Source organism: Peromyscus maniculatus, chromosome 14 (assembly GCF_049852395.1).
Source record: "Peromyscus maniculatus bairdii isolate BWxNUB_F1_BW_parent chromosome 14, HU_Pman_BW_mat_3.1, whole genome shotgun sequence".
In the NCBI taxonomy this organism is placed as follows: Eukaryota; Metazoa; Chordata; class Mammalia; order Rodentia; family Cricetidae; genus Peromyscus; species Peromyscus maniculatus.
This window is the reverse complement of record NC_134865.1, coordinates 80,898,776-80,920,369: the sequence shown is the minus strand read 5'-3', so window position 1 is coordinate 80,920,369 and position 21,594 is coordinate 80,898,776. Positions and strand designations below refer to the sequence as shown.

Here is a 21,594-nt window from a genome sequence, read left to right as displayed (position 1 = left end):
CCCCGAACCATGGCCACCCCTGTGGGCCACCCACCTTCTCTAGAGTGAGGGTGTCACTGGCCAGGCTTCCATGTGGAGTGACAGCTCCTGGGCCACCCTGGGCTACACCCTCCATGGCTGACACACAGCTCCTGGGCCACCCTGGACTACACCCTCCATGGCTGACACACAGCTCCTGGGCCACCCTGGACTACACCCTCCATGGCTGACACACAGCTCCTGGGCCACCCTGGACTACACCCTCCATGGCTGACACACAGCTCCTGGGCCACCCTGGGCTACACCCTCCATGGCTGACATAGAAGACTGCACCTTGGCTTTTCCATGCAGTCTGAGTGCCATACTCAGACTGGCAATAATTAATTTACTTTTGCCTTTTAAAAATTAATCAAAGGTGCAGGAGAACGTTTGCCGGAGCCTGTGATCCCCTGCACTGGCCGTGCCATCGCCCTGGGTGATCATCTTTTGCCAACGGCACAGATACTTGGCATTTTGGTCAGGGTGCACCCAGCTACCGGAACAGATCCACCCTGCTGTTAGCAAACTGAAGACAGCTCGACTACAGTAAGCTCAGAGAGGGCTAGGTCTGCTGCGACCATTTGAGCAGCCAACACCTGCTGTGTGCCATACCTATTACCCACAATCCCCATGGGCATTCTAGAAAGTCAAGGTTAGCACCCTCACTGTGCAGATGAGGACTCTGATTCAGAGAGGGGATGTATCCTGCCCAGGACCACCCAGCCCACACAGCCAGCTGGAGGCCTTGCTACAGTCATGACAAATCTGTAGCCAGACACTTGTGCCTGATCCTGTCATGCTACACTCCACAATAGTAGCTGCTCAATTAGTGCTTGCTGGGTGTGACTGAGACCACAGCAGCCCCCAGACAAAAGCAGGCAGGCTACAAGACCTACTTCCCGATCGATACTAGCCACACAGGGAGCAAGTCCCCTATCATCATGGGGCTCCCTCTATCTCCCCATCCAATGCTTATTATTGTTCCATACACCGGACCTGACACCAAGATCTGACTTCTGTGTTTGTCTGGCATGCTGTCTGAATTCCAAGGATTCTGTGGGACTAATGAGCAGAGAGCAGGAGGAGCTTCACATCCTGGACCTGCTCCGGACCCAGGACACCCCAGGGAAGGAAGGCAGCCTCCCCTGGCCTAGCTTAGTTTCTGCCTACTCCCTCCCGGAACCCTGGCCCCAGATCCCTCTTTGGTCACCCTACCTATCCCTTCTCTGTGTACCAGCTCCTCTCCAGACAGAACTGGGCCTACAAAAGCCTCACAGTACCCCCAAAAAAGCAAAGTGATGAATTAGATTGGGGCTCAGGCAGGCAGCTGCCCTCTGGAAGGAGGTGGGCTACACAGACTTAATAAGCATGCATGCATCTGACCAGCACCCCACCTAGGAAGTCAGACACTCGCCTCAGTGTTATAATAAAGAAAACACAGAAATATTATAAATACCCACAACAAAGGACTGGTTAAATACATCATGGCATACTGGATAATTGTTAAAAATTATAGCGTCCAAAAGTCTTTTAACAATATGGGAAATGCTAATGATGTGATATTAAGTCGGGGAAAATCACATTAAAATGCAAATGTATGTGCCCAAAGAGCTGCAGTGGAGGGTGCCAGCCATTGGTGGAGGGTGCCAGCTGGCTAAGCTGAGCATTGGTGGGCATCTTCCTATTCACACCACTTGGGTTATAATGTGACCTAGAGCCACATCTGTCTGTCCTGGTCCTGGGTCACACATGGGTCTCTATTGCCTGTCCATTCTAAGTCACTTTAAGTGACAGGGGACCTCACCACACCCTCTCTACAGCTCATGGTCCCTCTCATACCAAGTAAGGGACAGCAGGGAAAGAGACAGAGCTACTGCTGGCCCATATGACATCTTCTGGAGGAGAAGAGGAGACAAGAGAGGATAATGGAGCAAATAGGATCCAAGTTCATTCTATACATGTGTAAATGTCATAAGGAAACCAATTTTTTGTATAATATATGAGATTGCCTAGAGACTGGAACCCTGGTCATCCTTTGGCCAGGCGTCTGTGTGCAGTGGACAACCTGCATGGCCTTACACTGTCCTGAAGGAGGAAAACATGAGGACTTGGGCAGGGTAGGAGACTGTAACCCTAAAGCTGCCGCAGAGGTTTCTGATCTGGTCCAGCATCTAAGTGGATGGTGCTACCACAGCCAGAGGCATTTCCTACAGCCTCTTTGAGCCTTATGAACCAGGGAGAGGCCAGGCACACAGCAGGAGCTCAAAGTATGTTCAGTGAGCAAGTGGATGAGGTAAAGCAGATAATACCTTACTTAAGAAAGAAAAAAAAATTAATGTTCTGGTTAAGAGCCAAGCAGTGTGCTTGATGGAGGAGTGTGCCGAGGCCCAGTCCTCGTTTTCTCCCTGAATGTGTATGGAGTGCAGGCACTACGTAACTACAGCCTGGACAGGCTACTTCCCCTTAGCACAGCCAGCAGAGCTCAGCCTTCCCATGGGACCCACTGAGAAGTGGCCATCGGCTCTCTGTGGGTGAGAAGAGGCTGTGCCAGACAGAGTGTCTGCTGACAGGCACAGGAACACCCACATGTGAAGCCACACAAGCATCCACTGGTACAGAACAGAGCTCTGAACCACGGAAGTCTCCTCAAGTCAGACTCTGCAGAGTTCCAAGCCAAGCCAGCACATGAGCAAGGTTCCTAGCGAGTCTAGTCCAGTGATGGGCAGCAAGCCCCAGGACAGCCACAGCCCAGGCTGTGGAAGGCACAGCCTGTGGTTTGCTGGGGGTGAGGGGCTGTGGAAAGGCTCCTGAAGAGAGACATTCATGGGGACCCGGAAGACAGCTGGCCTCTAACCAACAGAGGCCAAGTGCAAGAAATGAGCTAAGAACAGACCCAGAGCTGATGGGGACAAGTCAATGACAGCCAGAGTTCTAGATAAAACACAGGCACTAGCTGAGGAAGAAGAGCAAGTGGGAGTGGGGAGGACGGAGAACATAGAGGCCCGCCTCCCTCTCTCCCTTCCTTCCTTCCTTCCTTTTTCCTCTCCTTCCCCCTTCCTCTTCTCCTTCCTCCCACCTCCTTCATCCCTCCTCACTTCTTTTCTTCCTCCTCCATCCTTCCTCCCTCTTCCTCCTCCCTCCTCCATCCTTCCTCCCTACTTCCTTCCTACCTCCTTTTTCCTTCTTCCTCCTTCCTCCTTCCTTCTACCTTCTCCCTTTCTCCATCTCTCCTCTCTCTTCCTCTGTCCCTTTCTCTTGCTTCCTTCTTTCCTTTTTCTTACGTTCTCTAGAAGTTTTGACCTAACAGCAGGACCTCAGCAGAGCTGGAGTGGCAGCTTCCAAGACTATGAAGCAGAAGAAGACAGAGCCAAAAAGAGAGACAAACCTACAACTATAGCTGGAGACCTCAAGGCTCACATCCATGCACTTCCCCCAATAATGGAAAGAGCCAGTGCAGAATGGAAGGCCCCAGCTGCCAGTCTGACCCCAGTACACTGTTGGGCCATCTGCCCACAAAGGCGGGCATGACTTCCGAGCATGTGCCAGTCAGTCAGTAGGTATGTCCCTCTGGGTGAGAACAGTCCTGACTAACAGAGAGCCACACAACCTGTGTTTCCAACCACAACAGAATTAGGTTAGGAGTAACAGCAGAAAGATATCTGGAGAATCTCTTCATGTTTGGAAATTAAATAATATAATTCTAAACCCATATGTCAAAGAGGACGTCAGAATAAAATTAGAAAACTTTTAAATTGAATTAAAACAGTATATTTTATTTGTAGCAGGCAGAAAAGGAACCTGGGTAGCATTTAGCTATTTCCATTAAAAAAAAAAATCTAATGACCCAACTTGCTTGATTACTAGAAAAAAGGCGGGTAAAAACAAAGCAAGATAAAGAAAACGAAAATTAGAGCAGAAATCAATGAGGTTGGAAAAAGAAAAGCAATGAAGAAAATCGATACTTCATTGAGGTAATGTGATACTTCATTGAGGGGATGACATGAATGCCATAGTCAGAAATGAAGAGGAGGTATCACAACAAACGAAAGACACCATGGACATTGAGGGACACTATGAACACGTTTTTGCATGTGCCTGTCACTGTTTCCATGAGATAAGATTGTTTTCTGAACTCACACATGAAGAAATGCATGCTCTGAATAGTCTTCTCCATGACCTCCAAGAGACCAAGTGACATCAATGTTCTGTGTTACCTCCAGGAGCTCTTCCAGGTCACAGTGAAGACCAGAAGGAGTCCCACCCCTGCTCAGATGTTCCAGGGTCCCCAACCCCAAACTCTGGAAAGCACTTCAAAGTCTAAAACCTTTGAGTGTCACTGAGATGCCACAGTGGAGGTTCCATACCTGGCCACACATAATGCACTGAGAGGACACTAAAAATAGTGTATTAAATGAACTTCAAGCCATGTACACAAGGTATAAATAAAACATAAATGAATTTCATGTTTAGTCTTCAGTCCTGTCCCCAAGTTATATCATCATGCATATGTAAATATTCTAAAATCTAAAAGAATCAGAAATCCAAAACCACTTCTGGTCCCAAGCATTTGGGATAAATGCACATTGAAATGTCCTGAGCCTTCTGTGTTAAGGAGGCCTGCCCTCAGGAGGACCATTTAGCACAGCCGGAGACACTGTGGCTTTTCACACCCGAACTGATGTGCAGAAAGGACATGGCCAACCCCAGCTGGCTCAAGCCCTCCTGTGGCAGGAGAACACACAGTTCCTGCCATGCTGCCTTCTATTTGGGGAAGAAAACACCCAAGCCAGCCCATTCTGGCCTGTCTGATCTCAAGGGACTGGGCACTGGGGGCAGAGGCACTGAGAAACCCATGAAGTTCAGTAGACACACAGCTCACTAGAGGCCTGGCCTGGCCAGGACTAAAGGACAATACCTCCCCCACACAAACAACTTCCCCCATCTTGGGAGTCTGACCTCAGATGTGTTCACCTGGCATACCTGCCTGCCAGGTAAGCATGACAAGGTGCAGGACAGAAGACAAGGTAGGATCAGAGGAGCACAGCAATGAGACAAGAGGGATGCTGGACTGACCCGTAATGAGAAACAGCCGTGTTCCCCATGCTACGGGCTCTAGAGAAGTGTGTGGTTTGGGCACTACAGGCGGAGGGGAGAATCCCAGGAAGGATCGCCAAAACAGAAATGAAGGGCTCCTCCGATGGGCTGGTTACTACACTGTAGATGACTGAGGACATTTCAGTAGATACCTCCAGAGTTTATAAGAGCAAAGAGAAGGAAGACTGGAGGAAAACCCCAGGAGAGACTATGGAACAACTGTAGGGCACATGTCGGAGTGTAATATCAGGGCAGGGTGACTCTGGGAGTCTGGATCCCCAGCACCCACACAAAATAAAAAGCTGGGCAGGCATAATCTCTCACCTGTAATCCCAGCACTGAGGAGTCAGAGGCAGGGGATCTCCTGGGCAAGCCAGCCAGCTAGAAGAGTCAAATCAGCGAGTTCTGGGTTCAGTGGGAGACCCCACCTCTGTAAGTACAATGGAGAACAACTGAAGAAGGACCTTCAACATGAACTTCTGGCCTCCATGAGCACCCACATACATGAGAACACACACACACACACACACACACACACACACACACACACACACACAGCTGTAAGGAAGGACAGAGCTGAGAACAAAATCCTTAGGACGGTCACATGTGAGAATTTCCCCAGATGAATGGCAGGTGCACACAGGGCAGGTCCAGAAGCCCCAGGGAACACAAAGTGGATAAAAGGGGGAATAGACAAAAATATAACACAGCTATATCTAGGCACAGAATTTTAAACTACAGAAAACTGGAGAGGAAGAAAACACCGTGCCAGCAGCCAGGCAGCAGAGAACCACATTTGCAGAGAAGCAAAGCGAACCACACTCAGGCTCCTCTCAGAGTCACACAGAGAACAAGGCAGAGCAGCCAAGGAACAGAGAGGAAGAAACCAGCAGCCGAGAATTCTTTACCTTGCAAATCTAGCTTTGAAAAATGGATAAGGGGTCAGTGAGAGGGCTAGTGGGTAGGAGCACTTGCTGAGCAAGCCTGACATCCTGATTTCAATCCCCAGAATCCACAATAGAAGGAGAAAGAAAACCAAGTTCATAAAGTTGTCTTCTGACTTCCAAAGTACAATGTGGCACACATGCATGCCTGTGTTTGCACACATGATGATGATGATAATGTGGAGGAAAAATAAAGGCTTCTCAAAAAAGAAAAAAAAATCACAAACTTAAATGAATTTGTTTCCCACAGGTTCATCTTACAAAACTGTTAAGAGATGTTTTTTAGGAAAAAAAAATGATAAAAGTGAGGAGCTTGGACATACATTTCAAAAAAATAAGAAGGCCAATGAGATGGCTTAGAAGGTAAAGGTACTCACTGTCAACCCTGGAAACCTAAGTTCAGTCCCTGGAACCCACTAATTCCTGAAAGTTATTCTTTGGTATAACACACACACACACACACACACACACACACACACACACACACACACACACACACACTTAAATAAAAACAAACTTGAAAAAAAAAGAAGACCAGGTATGGTGGCACATGCCTTCAGTCCCAGCACTCAGGAGGCAGAGACAGGCACATCTCTATGAGTTGGAGGCCAGTCTGGTCTACATAGTGAGTTTCAGGACAGCCAGGGCTATCTAGTGAGATCCTGTCTCAAAAAAAAAAAAAAAAAAAAAAGAAGGAAGGAAGGAAGGAAGGAAGGAAGGAAGGAAGGAAGGAAGGAAGGAGAAACAAGAAGTATAAACTGGCCTGTGACTCAATGTGAGGGTCACAGAAACAGGCCAAAGTGAAGGGTCTCTGAATGCTCAACCACTGAAAAGTAATTCAAACTCTAATGTGTGCTTAACTCCAACTGTTTCTGGCAGCACTCACCTTCTATCTCACAGTTTCCTGCAACTTGGTCCTGAACACACAAGTGCCATCACACCATGAGGCACTTGTGTGCCAACACTGCCTGTAACATCCCGGCTCCAATTACAGGATATTACATTATGAATCATGGGGTTTTTACTGTATGTAAGATTTTTCCTATCCTTATGTAAATGCAATGGTTAAATTAACAGAAAACAAAAACTTTGACTCTTGCTGGGCAGTGGTGGCGCACTCCTTTGATCCCAGCACTTGGGAGGCAGAGAGGCGGATCTCTGTGAGTTTGAGGCCAGCCTGGGCTGCAGAGTGAGTTCCAGGACAGACTCAAAAGCTACTGAGAATTTCTGTCTCCAAAATAAATAAATAAATAAATACCTTTGGCTCCTTCCTGCTGTCATTCTTTGGCATGTCAGTATCAAACTGGCACATTGTGAGATTGGATTAGGATGTCTGACTTAAAAAATTAGCCAATGCCAGAATTGCTAACTTGAGTTTCATAAAAACCACTAAATGAGACATTAGGGAGATAGCCTGTTGGCAAAGTGCTTGCCTCAGCAAACATAAGAACCTGAGTTCAATCCCCAGGATCTACATTTTAAAGAGCCAAGTATGATAGTGTAAGTTTGTAATCCCATTGCAGGAAGGCAGAGGCAGGCAGACCCCTGGGGCTTGCTGGCCAGGCAGCCTGGCTTACTGGGCAAGTTCTAGGGCAGTAAAACAACTTGTCTCAAAAGAGAGGTGGGGCGGGAGAGAGAGAGAGACAGAGAGAGAGACAGAGAGAGAGACAGAGAGACAGAGAGAGAGAGAGAGAGGATGGCACCCGGGGAATGGGGAATGACACCTGCAGTCCTCTGGCTTCCACACACACGTGCACATGCATACAAATGAATGAACACACATACACACACACACACACACACACACACACACACACACACACACACACATACTACTACTACTACTACTAAATGGGTTGTGGATTGGGTTTAGGGCAGAATTTCTAGTAACTTCTGAAGTGATCCCAAACATACTTCTGTAGTTTTATACTTCATGTTTATGCAAAGCAGAGTTTTCCGCACTGACAATTATAAAATCAGAATATCCATCAACTGAAAAATGATGAAGATGTTCATGTCCTTCAGTATCAAATAATCTGCCAAGACTTAATGCTTCATGTAAAAACACACAAGTGCACCTACCTATCTCATTAGTACACAGATTTGTGTTCATCTTTAATAATGGTATGTACATAAATCATATGTGTATCAAAGAACTGTTGGAATATATTTCCTTATGATTTAGTACCAGTAAGCGCTTGATTTATAGATGCATTTTATATATCTAGATACCTGGAACTGCATAAAAAAAACTTGGGGAAAGGGAGCTACAAGTGGAAAAAGTTGAAGAAGCCCTCTTAAAAAGCACTCAGCGTGGAATAAGGGGAGGGCTGAAGAGTAGATAACAGTACTTGCTGAGTAAGCTTGAAGACCTGAGTTCAAATCCCCAACCCCCATGGAAAACCTTCCCATGTGGTTGCATACCTGTCACCCCAGCACTGGAGTGGGGGTGGAGAGACAGAGAGATGGGTGGCGCTTGTGGGCTGCTGGCTTGATGCCAGGTTCAATGTGAAAACCATCTCAGCGGATAAAGGGAAAGTAGCAGAGCAGTGCACCTGACGTCTTCCTCTGCCCTCTCTCCACACACGAATAAATACTTAAAAACAAAATGAAAACACCAAAGTGCCCAGCATGCCTTTGGAGTCCTACAGGATCAATGGGAAGTGGGCTTGAATTAGCTTTAATGTAGCAAATTCCATAGCAACCCTCAGAAAGTTAGAGAAGGAAAAGCAGTGTGCTCAGAAAGCAGGAAAGACCACTGTACAAATGCTCGGCCTCAACCGGAGAAGGGGACAAGTTTGGTGGCATGGGCCTGTAGTCCCACACCTGACAACACAGGGGCAGGAGAATCAGGAACTCAAGAGGAGCTATGGAGTGAGGACTTAAAACTGAGGCCACAAGCTCAGAGGCCATGTCGCAAACAAACAAGCAAGATTGCCTCACAATAACCAAAGGAGAGCAGAAACCCTATCTTAACAGATGATCAGGGAAAGTAAGTTATTAGGAACACAGAAGGGCCAGCTCTCCAAGCCTTACAGTGTAAGCAACTAATAAGGTATCAAAACGCCCAAGGCAAAACCCACAGACTTGCGGTGTGAGACTAATGAAGAAGCCACATCACAGTTAGGGCCGTCAACTCTTCCTTCAGAAGTGGACAGACCCAGGAGGAGGAGCACAGTTACAATCCCAGCACTTTGAAAGTGGAAGCAGGAGGATTGTCGTAAGTTCAAGGCCAGCCTGGGCTGTGGAGTGAGATCCTATCTCTTTAAAAATGAAAAAGAAAAAAGGCTGAAGGAGTGAAAAAGAAATATGTCCAGCAGGGAGAAAAATCAATAAGGACACCAATGAGCTCAACAAGACTCATAAATGACAGCTAGAGACGGGAATAGACCTGTGGTTGAAGGGCCTAGGGACAGAGGCCGGGCTGCCACAAGCACAGGGCTCCTTTACTAGTGATGAAAATGTTCACAACTGACTGGGGTGATGGCCGCCGTGTGCTGGAAACACACCAAAAACTACTGTACTAACGCTTTAAACAAGTGAGTTGAATGGTATCTGAATAAAGCTGTCACCAAAAGATTACCAAGCATTTAAAGTATATTCAGACAAAATAAAAATAACCTGGACATCAAGCCACTGGACACAAGCCATGGAAAGGAAGTCAGGTAAAAGAAGATAATTAAAATTTAAATTAAAATAATTTTAAGCACCTGAGGATGAGAACTATTGGGCACATCATAGAATTTTCCTCAGTGGCAACATATGTGGTAGAGGATACACAAAGCAGAAATCTATACACACTGTATTTACAGAATCACCACATATCTAGGAGCCAGGCCTCTGCTCTTCACATCGAGTTGCCTAGTGGGTGGGTGCAAATGACAGTCCTAGGTCACTGGCTCCAGGCTCCTACAGTTTCTCAACAGCAACTCACCCAAGGGAACACTCAAAAGAAAAAGCTAGGGGCAAGTCTTAGAGGCTCTAGACTCTGGGAACTAGCTGCCCTCCTCTGCCCAGGGTTTGGGACTGCCTAGGAGACCACAGGGGGTACCCCAACTACTTGTGAAGGTGACCGGTGGGGCTGGCAAATGCTTCAGACATCCTGAGACACAGCTACCTGTCTTCAGCAGTGGGCTTTGCTCTGTGGACGGAATCCCTTGAAGGAGTGGATAGTCCAGCTGGGCTGTGTGACATCATGCCCCGGGACAACACCTGGTATCTGGTAGAGGCTCAGAAAGCATCTGTGACATTGACAAATGACATGCGTCCTCTTCCTGCACTTCCTGCTTCAGATCCAAGCCTCCATGGCTGTCTGTCCTGGCCTGAGAGTTGACCCTGTCAGGGCCAGCTTCCTCCCTAGACTGTAGGCAGTGGGCTTGCACTCGAAGCGGGTTAGGAGGATGCTTCCTGGTCTGAGCTTACACTGGAGATGGTGCCGGCTCTCCCTCCCAGGCCTACTAGGATAGAAAGAGCTATAAAACAGGGTAGACGGCAGCAACACTCAAAGTCTGATAACAGAGGTTTGAGAGGTGGCCCAGAGCCTCACCCACCTCCACCTGACAGATAAGGAAATAGGATCCTGGGAAAGCAAAGCACCCCCGGAGTCCTGCCGCATACCCCCTCTCCCTGCATCCCCAGCTCTGTGGATCTCCTAGTCTCATTTGCATTGAAAAGTTTGCAGCAAAGCTTAGTCAGAACCGTAGAGAGGACAAAGAGTCCAGATAGAAAGGCGTTTTAATATGAAACAGATGAAAGAGACGGATGGAAAGTAATCAAAACCTCATTAGGGCAAATAAGCAACCTGCCTACAGTGTCACCAAAACTGATGGCATGGAGCACAGCGTGGGCGAAGCTGGGTCTCAAACGGCTGCCATCAGGGAGATGAAGGCACATGAAACCCTGACAACCCCACTCAGGGCACTAGCCCAGCACCCACACTCGGGCCTCAAGGCTGCGGTCACCAGGAGTTTTCAAACATCCCAATGCCGGGCCACCCGATGGGACAAGAAGGCAGGCAGCTCCCAGATGCATCCACCCACTGGACCAGGTGGGGGTCAGTGCAGCCCCCGTCAGCTCAGGCCACCCCTACCCAGGGAGGAAACTCCATCCGAGGAAGGCCACCCACATCAGGGGCCGGCAATGAAATCAGTGGATTGTGCCTCTGTCCGCCTGCCAACGGGCTGGTTAATTACTCAGGATCATTCTATCCGTCTTGATTAGAGCTATTAGTCATTCTTGTCAGTGCGTCTCTCCCAGAGCCTACTACGTGCTCTGCACGAACGGTAAGTGCTAAGACACAGCGGCAAAGAGACCCAATCCCTGCCTTGGGGAGGCTCCCTTCTCCTGGGACACCCCAACTTAAAGGTAAATAGCTGTGATGACAAAAAGCCAGGCTGAGGGTCCACAAGACCAAGGGCCAGCCAGGGCCCTGCTGTCACCTCATGTTAGGGCACATGCCATTGGGGTCCTAGCACATGGCGCCAGAAGAGGGTCAAGAAGCCAATTCCAGGAGTCAAAATGTCCCTTTAAACACTTAAGAATGGGAGGAAGAATGTAGAACAAGCATGAAATATTGATGATCCGTGTCAAAGCAGCACCAGGGTGTGCTGAGCAAAAGTGAGCTAGCCTGTCAGAGCTGATATTATCGGGAGAACCCCGGAGCGGGCGGAAGTTGGAGGTTCAGAGCAACAGCGGGGGCCTGCAGCAGAAACACAGCAAGTCTCAACGCATCACAGCTGTCTTTCTCAAGGGTAGAGCAGGAGGCGATGCAAAAGCACTCAGCCCCCTGCCTGCCCGGCGGCGTCTACCCCACACACAGGGAGGAACCGGGCCAGAGTCCAGCCTCCCCAGCTCTGAGAGACCCTCGTCCTAATTCTCCGAGGCCGCTCCAGTTCCCAGGCTAGGCCTGCCTTCTTTGAGCAGTGACTTGCTGAGGCTGGAGTTCCATCGTCCATCCTTGCGAAAAGATAATTCCTAAGCACGGGCTATGGCTTCTGAGCTGGGGCTTCCCTAACAAATGTGATATGAGAAGGGAGGAGTTGCTTTGATGACTTATCCTAACTTTCGCCTCCAAACACAATGAACTTGAAGGTGACTGTCATGCTGACGGGTCTATGTCTGTCAGCTCCATGGCTCCCACACCATGCAGGGCTTAGAGCCAGGGTATCATCAGACTAGAAACCAGGAGGCTATTAGTCCTGTTGTTATTATTACTGTTATAGCTGTTATTCCACCAGAACCCAGGAGCTGGAGAGGCTAGCCTTGGCCAAGAACCAGCACCTTACCCTACACAGGATATCCTGGGAATTCCCTGAAGTCATCATTCTAAACTGCAAGCTGTCTTCACACCCATTGTCAGAGAGGCCTCTCCCTCGACAAAGACCCCAGAGCAACCACTGGTTGGGCCACATGGCCCTGGGTGCCGCTCTGCCTCAGGCTCACTAGAAGATACAGTGCTGAGATGCTGAGATGACTGGGAGCCATCTGAGAGCTATCTGGGGATGAAGAAGCCATGGATGCCTAAGGAGACCAGAAGCTGCCACAGGCATGGAGAAAGGTCACAGCTGGTACAGACCCACTGAGTTGAAGGCCTGGGGTTCTCACAGGAGAGAAGCCAGGAACCACTGAGTTCAGAGGTCCTTTGAGAAGGGCTACTCAAAGGTTTTCACTCTCATCTTCTTCTGCATCCTCTGGAACCTGCTGACATGCAGAAGCCTCCCCACCACAGGGGACTATGGAGGCAAAATCTATACCCTAGTGAGGACTGGAGCTCTCCTCCATGGGGCAAATATGAGAACCCTGCTCTGCAGACATCCTCACTGTTTCCCTCTGCCACAATGATGGGGGGCTGTGCATCACAGGAGGTTTGCCTATTTTGCCTTGGATCGCCCAGGTAAGTGAGTGAGAAAGGGAGGATTTGAACCTAAGTCTCCTGCAGCTCAAGCCCCTGGCTCTGGAGAGAGGGGCACCCATAGCACCATGAAAGCCAGACTAAGGACACCCTTAGCATCAGACAACAGCCCTCCCAGAGAAGGTGCTGGAAGGAAGTAGTCACAAAATGTGGCCCCAGCAGCATCCAGCCAGCTTAGTGCAGCTGAGTACATCCTGCAGAGGCTGGATGTGAAGTCCGGCACTTTGTCATGATGAGATGGACTCCAGTCGCCATGCCATGGCAGGGAGATCAGCCAAGAAAAGGAGAAAGAGAGCCAAGCAGCCCATATTCCATAATGAACTGGGATGGGCTGGACAGAGTCAGAATCCCAAAGTTTGACATTTTGCTGAGTTTTAAAGATTCAGAAAAATTTACTGACTGGCATATAGCTTAAAAGTTATACTTCAGCTATTCATCGGAGCTTGTGCCTGAAGTCCTTGGGTGAGGCTGTTGGTCTGAAGTGGTCCCACAGTGATGGGCTTGAGACCCTTGGTCCTGATGGCAGAAGCCTGCTCCTTGCCTGCAAAATGTTGGCTTACTTTGACTCAGAGTCTGAGTTATTACACTTGAGCTTAAGGGTCTAAATCCCCGGCGTAGATGAGCTCCTGGAACAAGGATGCCATTATGGTGGACTGCATGACAAAGTAAACTTTAATAGTCCACTGTGAGAAAACAAGAAAAATGACCCAAACACCACTAGCTGGAGAACCATCCAGAAAAAAAAAAAAAATCCCTGAGCAAATGCGTGGGAAGAGGCCAGGTACAGCGGGCCCCGCTTTGTCAGCAGCTCACGACCCAGGTCCCTCTACACTCAGGGACAGCCAGACTGTATATATCTGGGGCTTTGCAGGTTGTGCAGTCTCAGCTCTGCCATCGTAGTATGAAAGCAGCCACAGACGGGATGTAAATGAATGCATGTGACTGCATTCCAATAAAACTTTATTTACAAAAATAAATAAACAAAAGGTGATTGGAAAAAGTCATTTTTCTGATTCCTTCTACATGGAAATCTACCAGGTGCCTATCTGAGGCTGTGCTGGGCACAGGGAATGAGACGAGAGCAAGTGAGGAAGACTCACTAAGCCAAAGGCGTCACCAAAACTTGATCTCAAGCAAAACCCTTATAAGCTCCATAAAAAACCAGGAGTCCAGAGTATGGGGGGAAAAGACCAAACTGGCTCTATATTTAAAAAGAGACCAGAGGTACTGGGCACAGTGGAGGGAAAACAACCAAACATCACCACGTCTCTCCTCCTGGCGGCTCTCTGGCCACTCCCCCTGAACTTCCTGTCATAAGGCTGCACACTGCTATCCCATAAGCACTCCTCTCCTGGGTGGTGACACAGGAAAGCTCAGACTGACTGTGAGCCAAGGTCTGTGTTCCTCCTGCTTCTTTCTACCCTCTATGTCCACTGCAGCCCTGATGGCACGGTCAGGAAAGGGCCACACTGCTGGGCGTGGAGACAGAGACAGTCAGATCTCTGTGAGTTTGAGGCCAGCCTGGTCTACACAGAAAGTTCCAAGGCAGCCAGAGCTACATAGTGAGACCTTCTCCCAAAACAAAAGCAAACAAAGGAGGAGAGAAAAAGGCCCTGCTGCTCGCTGCAGACTTCAGCACCAGGGACAGAGCCTCTGCAGGCCCCATTCAGAGGGACCAGCAGCCAGTGTCAAAGCAGGGAAGTGTGTTGTCCCCCGAGCCCAGCTGGTGCAAACAGAGCCAGTGTGCCTCACTCTCTGTGACCCTGTGTGGGAGGACTGTTGGTGAAGAGGAAGTAAAAACAAACACTGTACAGATCCCTTCACCCACGTTATTAGCTTGGGAGAGACTCGCAAACGTGCCGATAGCAGCAACAGCAACATCTGCTTCTAATTGCTTCTCCCCAGAACTTGTCAGCTGGCGTCTGCCCCAGGAGAAAAGCTGGTATTTGCAACAAACTCTTAAATCAGATGGCATCCATAGTGAGTAATTTCCTACGTGTTTGGTCTTTGAGGCTAAAAACACAGAATGCACCTTTACAGGAGAGCTGGGCCATACAGTGGTCCCACACCAAGGGTCTGCTTATAAGGTTTCTTTTTCGGTTTTTCAACACATGGTTTCTCTGTGTAACAGTCCTGGCTGTCCTGGAACTCACACTGTAGACCAGACTGGCCTTGAACTCAGATATCTATCCATCTGCCTCTGCATCCTGAGTGCTGGGATTAAAGGTGTGAGCCATCACCGCCCAGCTACACGTTTTTTATTTACACACCATGCTCAAATATTGCCTTCTATTTATTATGTATTTGTGTCCTAGAGAAGAAGGAGGAGGAGGAGGAGGAGGAGGAGGAGGAGGAGGAGGAGGAGGAGGAGGAGGAGGAGGAGAAGTGTTCTAATGTTTTCAAAAATTTCACTGTGTCCACTAGTTTATGGGTAATACTCCTCTTTCCCAAATATTTTTGCAAAAAGCTTCTTTTGCAAAAGAAAAGTGCTTTCAAAGTGTATGGATCTATGCTGTCATTTAAGAAGTATTTGAAGGAAGAGACCCACCAAGTACTCTGAAGCAAGGGTCTCTGTTAGTAGGTTCTGCTCAGAAGCCCACAGACCTTCTACAGCTTATAGGGTACCGCTTTCCTGGAAAGCTAGTCTGGTGCACAGTGTGGGTATGGACATAGAATCTGGGCTTTGGAGGCTTTGATGCATTGTCCCACATCAGTTCCAAAATGTCTCCAGGGTGGGGGCATCCCCAGGTAACATGGATGCCTTCAGGTAGGACCTCCTAGTAGGATCTCCTAGTACTGTAGACCCTACAACACTGGTCCTCTTCATGATGAAATGGAAGAGGCCACTGCCTGCTGCCCTGCACCCCTTCCTTCCCTATGAGCTTCCATGCAAGGAGACCGGGGCACAGGAATGGCACAGGCTGTGCCTCTACCTTCCTAGGACAAACTGAGAACAAGCTGGAGTCACCAAGCCCCTCAGTCACAGTCCTGACAGGCCTCACACACACCTCTGCCTCTCCACCTCCTCCATAGCTATTGCTACCAGCACAGAGCCCTTCCTCAGCCCAGCTCACCAACCTCCATGGATCCACAGCACTAGTTCCGATTGGACAACCCTCCTCTGGCCCAGGCCAAGACACAGCACTGAAGGTCTCTCCCAAGCCCATCCTGCTGCCCAGCGCCCTCACCAGCCAAGCCCATATATCTCTCATGTAGCTCACACTCCCACCTCCCATGTATGCACAGTCCACAGTCATGACTCTCCAAGTGCCTGCCTGTGCCAGGCACTCCAGCAAACAACAGAATCTTTGCCCCACAAAAGCTCACATTTGAGTGGAGAGAGACAGGCAGACACGAGAACATGAAAAATCCCCGCTGAGCCAGGTGATGGTAAAAACTATGGAGAGAAATAAAGTAGCAGAGGACAAGTGAACTCGAGGAGAGTGGTGGGCAGGGAAAGTGGCATTTGAGCGATGTTCCCTCTGGGCACCTACTCTACACAGGGACCCGGAGGAGCATCGGTATGCGTCTACAGGCAGCCAGTGTGCAGCACGTTCTGGGAAAGGCAGAGTGTGGCGGGGATGGGCTGATGATCAGGGGCTTTGGGGAGATCGGCTAAGCCTTGTGGATCATGGGCTTTCACTGCAATTAAGACGGGAACCTGGAGATGCTGCCGGCGGACGGAGCCATCTGACTTAGATCACTCTGCGGCTGTGTGGAGAACAAATGGAAGGACCAGCAGCGGGGGTAAGCAAACAGAAAGCCCAAGCTCTCCTAGCTCGAGACAATGACAGCCCAGGCCAGCCACACCACACGGCAGCGGACACGGGCAGAAGGGCTGACGCTGTGAAGGGAGGAACACAGTTTGCTGGCGATGACGATGGGGGTCCCATGGAAAGAGCCGAGGCGGGGCTGCTGCGGGGTCACCGTGTGTTAAGAGGCAGAGACAAGCGGAGCAGCAGGCTGCAGCAGGGCAGGAGTGGAAGACCCCTGAGGTCAACACCTCCTCCAGGAAGCCCCCTCAAGACAAGCTGACAAGCCATGTACAGGTGTACACTCCAGAATGTTCTCTGCACTGGAGTTGTCTATCTCCTGGAGAACTCCAGGCTGAGTCACTTTGCACACACAGCAGATACTTAACAAATCTTCAGGGTGATATGCTGCATAGACTTGTACCTGTGATGTTTTAGTTTCTAAATTGTTCTTTAAAACCTCTGAAGACGATGTTCACCCCTCTTTAAATATAAAGCCAAAACTAACCTGCCTCAAATATACAGGTGCAGCTCTGCCCCTACTTATTCGAATTCCGGAGGAAATTCTCCCATAGAAAGGCTGGCCTAGCAGGCACTGAGTACATGGTTTAGTCGGTAAAGTGCTTGCCTCAAAAGCGTTGAGTCCCTCAATTCAGTCTCCAGAGCCCATGTAAAGGTCAGGTGCCGTGGTGTGAGACTGCACTCCCACCACTGGAGAGGCATGACAGGTACAGCCCTGGAGCACTCTGTCTAGTCAGCCTACCCAGTCAGCAAGGCCCAGGGCCCAGTGAGACTCTGTGACAGCTCCTGAAACATCCAAGGCTGATCTCTGTCCTAGACACACACAGACACATTCCCCACACATGAAAGGCCAGCCTTGGAAAAAGGGGTGTCACCTTGCCAGTCCTCATGTCCCAAGCTTTGATTTCAGAGCTGAAGCCGCCACATAAAAAGACGTTGTGATCTTTTGGATGAAATTTCAACGTGGTGATTCTGAAGTCACTCCGACCACTAAATACTTGGGTTCCTGTAACACAGACAGACAAGAAAGAGTGAGAAAATACTCAGATCACAAGTATTTCAAAGTGGAGATGTTCACACAGCTCTCCAGGGCCCTATGCGGCCCGGTGTAGACTTTCTGGAAACAGAGAAGGGTGGCAGTTCATTTCCACTCCCTGTCAAATCCCTCCCCAGAGACCCTGACTAACCCAGGCAGCTGATCCCAGGCCTCCACCTTCCCCTGCTCTGCCAGAGTTGTATGTCATCTCATTTCAACCAACTGCCAACCAACCACGGCACAGCTGAACACAGGCCTGGGAGGTTCGGGGAATTTCTCAGGCTGCACAGGCAATCCAGGAGACTGTTGATGCAGAAATCTGAAAATCTAAAAGCAAAGCTGGTTGGGATGTATCTCAGGACCCATCTTCCAATCCTTATAAAAATGAAGATGGGTTTGTTACAGTGTGCAGCAGGTGTGGGTGACCTGACATGCTGGGCCACAAATGACAGTGACCTGCACAGCAGCCCAGCCACAGAATGGACATCAGGTGTGGCTCACTGGGGTCTCACAAGCGCTACAGGACTCGAGACAGCCCTGGTCATTCTTCATATCATCATAAACGGTTGTTGAGTCCCTCTGTGCACTGTGGTAAATATCTGGCACACACAGACCCATGCGGTGTGGAAACAGCTGTCGCTATGGTTTCCTAGAGGTGAGCAATAGAAACTTCAGCGGTGTTCATCACTCAGGGACAGTTAAAGCCAGCACTCCCTCCACTGCCCAGTGTGACTTGTACACCCCACGGCACTGATGGGATTCTTATCTGTCACATTTAATTTGTTCACATCTGCACCAAGAAATCAGACCAGCTTTGAGAGGCACCACACGGGGAAGCACCTTGGCTTGGCTCCTGACACATCACTAGGGCCCAGGTCCATACGCCAGGGACAGCACCTGCCACCTTCCAATAGCACAGAGGAGGCTTCCCTCAGAGACAGCACAATGTCTTCCTCAGCCAAGTGGGGAAATCTTGGCCACCTTTGGCTACCACGTCTCCTCCACTGAACCAGGCAGCGGCAAAGTGGAACCCAGAAGCTGACAGCCAAGAAGCTGGGAAGGTGGCTGTCGGTAAAATCCATGCCAGAGAAGCATGAGGAGCTGAGTTTGATCCCAAAACCCACATAAAAAAAACTGGGCTTGCTGGTGCATGCTTGCAACCCCAATACTGATGGGCGGGGGGAGGGCAGACAGGCAGATCCCTAAGGCTTGCTAAGACTCCCCTCATCAGTAAGCCCTGGGTCCCAGTGAGAAGGTGGAAGGCTCAGGGAATGGTACCCGAAGTTGACCACCAGCTTCCGCAAACGTGTACACAAGCGAGCACCTGTACGCACACAGCTGGTGAAAAGGACAGCGTTGAGATGTCAAGCCCTAGAAGGTTATGTTGGTTCATTCTGGGCAGAAAGCACTCCCCGATGGCTTCTTCTGTCTGCTGACCCAATACACTGAGTAAGAACTCGGCCAGCTCCAGTTCGTCCGGTAAGGAAATGAAACTCATCAATCACAGCTTATGAGAGTCACAGAGGGACAGCACAGATCCAATGGCCAGAACCACTGGGCCATCTCTCCACTGCCATTATCAACGTTTTTTAAACACCAAAACATAGGACCTCTTACAGAGGGAGGCAAAAATAAACTAGCCAACTTTAAATATATCTTAACATGCCATATATTAAGAGCATCAAGCAAACTTATTTTTTAACATTTTATGTATTAATTTGGGGTGAATGTGCCTGTACAGCATGCAGAGGTCCGTGGACAACCTGAAGTGGTTGGGTCTCTCCTTCGGCTATGTAAGTCCGGGGGATTAAACTTAGTTCTCCAGACTTGGTGGCAGATGCCTTTACCTACTGAGCCGTCCTGCCAGCCCAAGGGCATCACAGCTTCCTAAAAATCATAAACACCACATGGGCTACAGAGTTATGACTATGGTACTTTTAGTGGTAGCTGTAGAACCAAATGTTTTCTCTTATCTAAATGCAAATGGCACCCTGTGATCCGGGGCTTGAGAACCATCCAACTGTAGTTTCTGTTTACCCAGCGAACTCAGTGGGGCTGACGGAGACCCCTCGAGGGAAGGGGCCAGGATGCAGGGTGCTGTCCACTGGCCACACAGCAGACATTCTCCACTTCTGGCCTCCAGGGATTTAGAGCCCATTCTGTCTGGCAAACAACAGCCCTGCAACTAACCAGAAGGTGTTATTGTTATGTTCTCAACAACTTGGTTTAAAGTCAGATGAAATGTTCATTTAAAGGGTTTTAAAACAGATCAGAAAACATGGTGAGTCCCATGGTCAAGGGTGCAGACAGACACTAATTGTTCTGGTTTTGTTAGGTTCTTTTCATTTGATGCCAGGGACTGAACTCAGGACCTTGAGCATGCTAGACAAGCATTCTATCACTGAGCTACACTTCCCACCCGCCTCAGTAAAGTCTTCAATAGATGACACTAAGTCATTTTTGGCAACACCAAAAAACAAATAAATAGATCCATTTTCAGGTACCAGGGCATGGCTCTATAGTAAAATTTGTGCTTAATATACCCAAGGTCCTTGGTTCAAATGCCAGCATAGGGAAAAAAAAAAAAAAGAAAAGAAAGGGCAGGGGTTGCGGGGGGGGGGGGGGGGGGGGGGGGAGAAGAAGTTTGTTTCAAAACATTCTTTCCAAAGTGAAAAATAATAATTATTAATTTTAAATTTTGAGAGGGCAGGGAGATGACTGGGTACATAAAGTGCTTGCCATAGAAGCATGAGGATTTGAGTTGGAATCTCCAACACCCACAGAAAAAGCTTAGCATGGTGGCATATTCATGTAATCCTGGTGCTGGGTGGATGGAAATGTAGGGGTTCCCTGGAGCTTACTGGCCAGACAGCTTAGCTGAATCAGTGAGGCCCAGGTTCAGTGAGAGACCCCGTCTCAGAAAAATAAGTTAAAGAGTGAATGAGAAAGACCTCACTGTCAACCTATGGGCCTAACACACACACACACACACACACACACACACACACACACACACACACACACACACACACACACAGGCACTGGGGTCTTGCTGTGTAGCTCACAAAGGCCCCTACTGAACTGCTAGTACTCCTGACTCAGTCTCCTTTGCACAGACAGGCCCATCCCTGGGCAAACCATGTTTTGCTTTTATGTTTGTTTTGTTGGGTTTTGAGACAAAGTCTCATTCTGTAGCTCAGGCTGGGAGAGAACTCACTATGTAGCCCAGGCTGACCTCCCTAGGCTACCCTTCTGCTTCAGCCTCTCAAGTGCTAGAACTACAGGCATGAGCCACCACACCCAGCTGCTACACTTCCCAGAGCACAGTAACTCCTACTCTGCACCTGCCCCTGCACCTGCCCTTTGCTTCAAAGAATGACTGAAAGCGCTGATTTTTTTTTTTTTTCCCTTCTACTCCCTCTTCTGGAGTCAAGGGGTGGCAGTCACTTGTCACCGCAGGGAAGTCTGGAAATACCTAGCTTTTTATAAAGGAACACCTGTGCTTCTGTACGGTTAACAAGGCTGAAGGCCCTCAGCGATGCAGGAAGGTAGATAACACTCCCCATCTGCCCTCCGGTAGCCCAAGTATTAAACAGGAGTAAAAATGGACCAAGCTAGGGAGAGCCACTGACAGAAAGCAGAGGCTGGAGAGGAGAGCTCTGCCAGCCTTTGTCATTCACTGCCCCTTTTCCTCCAAGACACTTCATGCAACCTCAGGTATAGGCATATACAGTAGGTGCAAAGACCAACTATTTGCTGATAATAATCATAAAAAATTTAAGAACAATTCTTTGGTATACATATAGTTTTACTATTTAC

At 49.0% G+C, this 21,594-nt stretch overlaps 1 protein-coding gene across 17 annotated transcripts in view; it reads right to left on the bottom strand.

The window, feature by feature from the left end:
- Positions 1-21,594, bottom strand: part of Wdr25 (WD repeat domain 25) — a 132,241-nt gene that overhangs the window by 21,618 nt on the left and 89,029 nt on the right. For all 17 annotated transcript variants that reach the window (XM_016005711.3, XM_076551364.1, XM_006971679.4 and 14 more), the window contains one exon: positions 17,615-17,745. In XM_016005711.3, the coding sequence (XP_015861197.1) occupies positions 17,615-17,745 (131 nt within the window). The remainder of the gene's footprint in view (positions 1-17,614; positions 17,746-21,594) is intronic.